General features: G+C 55.2%; 1 protein-coding gene across 1 annotated transcript in view; it reads left to right on the forward strand.

Moving 5' to 3' along the window:
• Nucleotides 1-1,228: 1,228 nt before the first annotated feature.
• The window catches only part of LOC101857451 (5-hydroxytryptamine receptor 1D), a gene marked incomplete at its 5' end in the record, with an annotated part of 31,932 nt that continues 31,726 nt past the window's right edge, over nucleotides 1,229-1,434 (forward strand). The window contains 1 exon segment of the mRNA XM_005089359.3: nucleotides 1,229-1,341. Coding sequence (XP_005089416.2) covers nucleotides 1,229-1,341 — 113 coding nt within the window.

Genomic DNA, 1,434 nt, shown 5'->3' on the forward strand with positions numbered 1-1,434 from the left:
ACACACACACACACACACACACACACACACACACACACACACGCACACACACACAAATAAATTCATACACGCACGTTCACTGACTTTTCACTCCCCTCCTCCCCCGTCTATGTTTCTGTCTGTCTGTCTGTCTGTCTGTCTCTCTCTCTATCTCTCTCTCTTTCTCTCTCTCGCTGCCCAATATGTTTAATACTTCATTACCCATGAAGGCTGGATTTACCTGCTTATTTCCCTTCCTGCGTATGTGTCTCCGTGATTTAATTTCCCTTCACTCCCTCTATCCCTTACACCCTCCCTCACTCACTCCCCCCATCACTCACTCTTTCTCTCACTCCCTCCTCCCTCCCTCCCTCCTTCCCTCCCACTTCCATCCCTCCTTCCCTCCCTCACTCACTCACTCATCCCTCCATCACTCACTCCCTCCACCCCCCTCACTCACTACCTCCCTCCATCCCTCACGCCTCCCTCACTCCCTCACTCCCTCACTCACTCTCTCACTCCCTCACTACCTCACTCCCTCCTCCCTCACTCACCGTCTACCCATCTCTATCCGACTCCCCATGTGATGTCCCAGCATTGGCTCCTCAGTGCCCCACTGTGTGACGCCAGGATGAACTCACTCACTCCCTCCATCACTCACTCCCTTCATTCCACCTCTATCCCCCACTCCGTCCCTCCCTCCGTCACTCAATCACTCCCTCACTTCCTCCCCCCTTCACTCACTCATCCTCTATTCGTCTCTATCCGACTCCCCAGGTGATGCCCCAACATTGGCTCCTCAGTGCCCCGCTGTGTGACGCCTGGGTGAACTCACTCACTCCCTCACTCCCTCATTCCCTCCCTCCTTCACTCATTCACTCACCGTCTACCCATCTCTATCCGACTCCCCAGGTGATGTCCCAAAGTTGGCTGCTCAGTGCCCCATTGTGTGACGTCAGGATGAACTCACTCACTCCCTCCATCACTCACTCCCTTCATTCCGCCTCTATCCCCCACTCCGTCCCTCCCTCCGTCACTCACTCACTCCCTCACTCCCTCCCTCCTTCACTCACTCACCGTCTACTCGTCTCTATCCGACTCCCCAGGTGATGTCCCAGCGTTGGCTCCTCAGTGCCCCACTGTGTGATGCCTGGATGAACTCACTCACTCCCTCCATCCCTCACTCCCTCATTCCCTCCCTCCTTCACTCACTCACTCACCGTCTACTCGTCTCTCTCCGACTCCCCAGGTGATGTCCCAACGTTGGCTGCTCAGTGCCCCATTGTGTGACGCCTGGGTGGCGTCTGACGTGTTGGCCTGTACAGCCTCCATCCTCAACCTCACCGCTATCAGTGTGGACAGGTGGGTACACGAACTGGGCTTGTATTCTTCTCGTTCTTCTTTTTATTGCGGGATGGGGGTGAGTGGGTCTTTTGTGCTTTTCAACTTGTTTTT

Source organism: Aplysia californica, unplaced genomic scaffold, assembly GCF_000002075.1.
Source record: "Aplysia californica isolate F4 #8 unplaced genomic scaffold, AplCal3.0 scaffold00005, whole genome shotgun sequence".
Lineage (NCBI taxonomy): Eukaryota > Metazoa > Mollusca > Gastropoda > Aplysiida > Aplysiidae > Aplysia > Aplysia californica.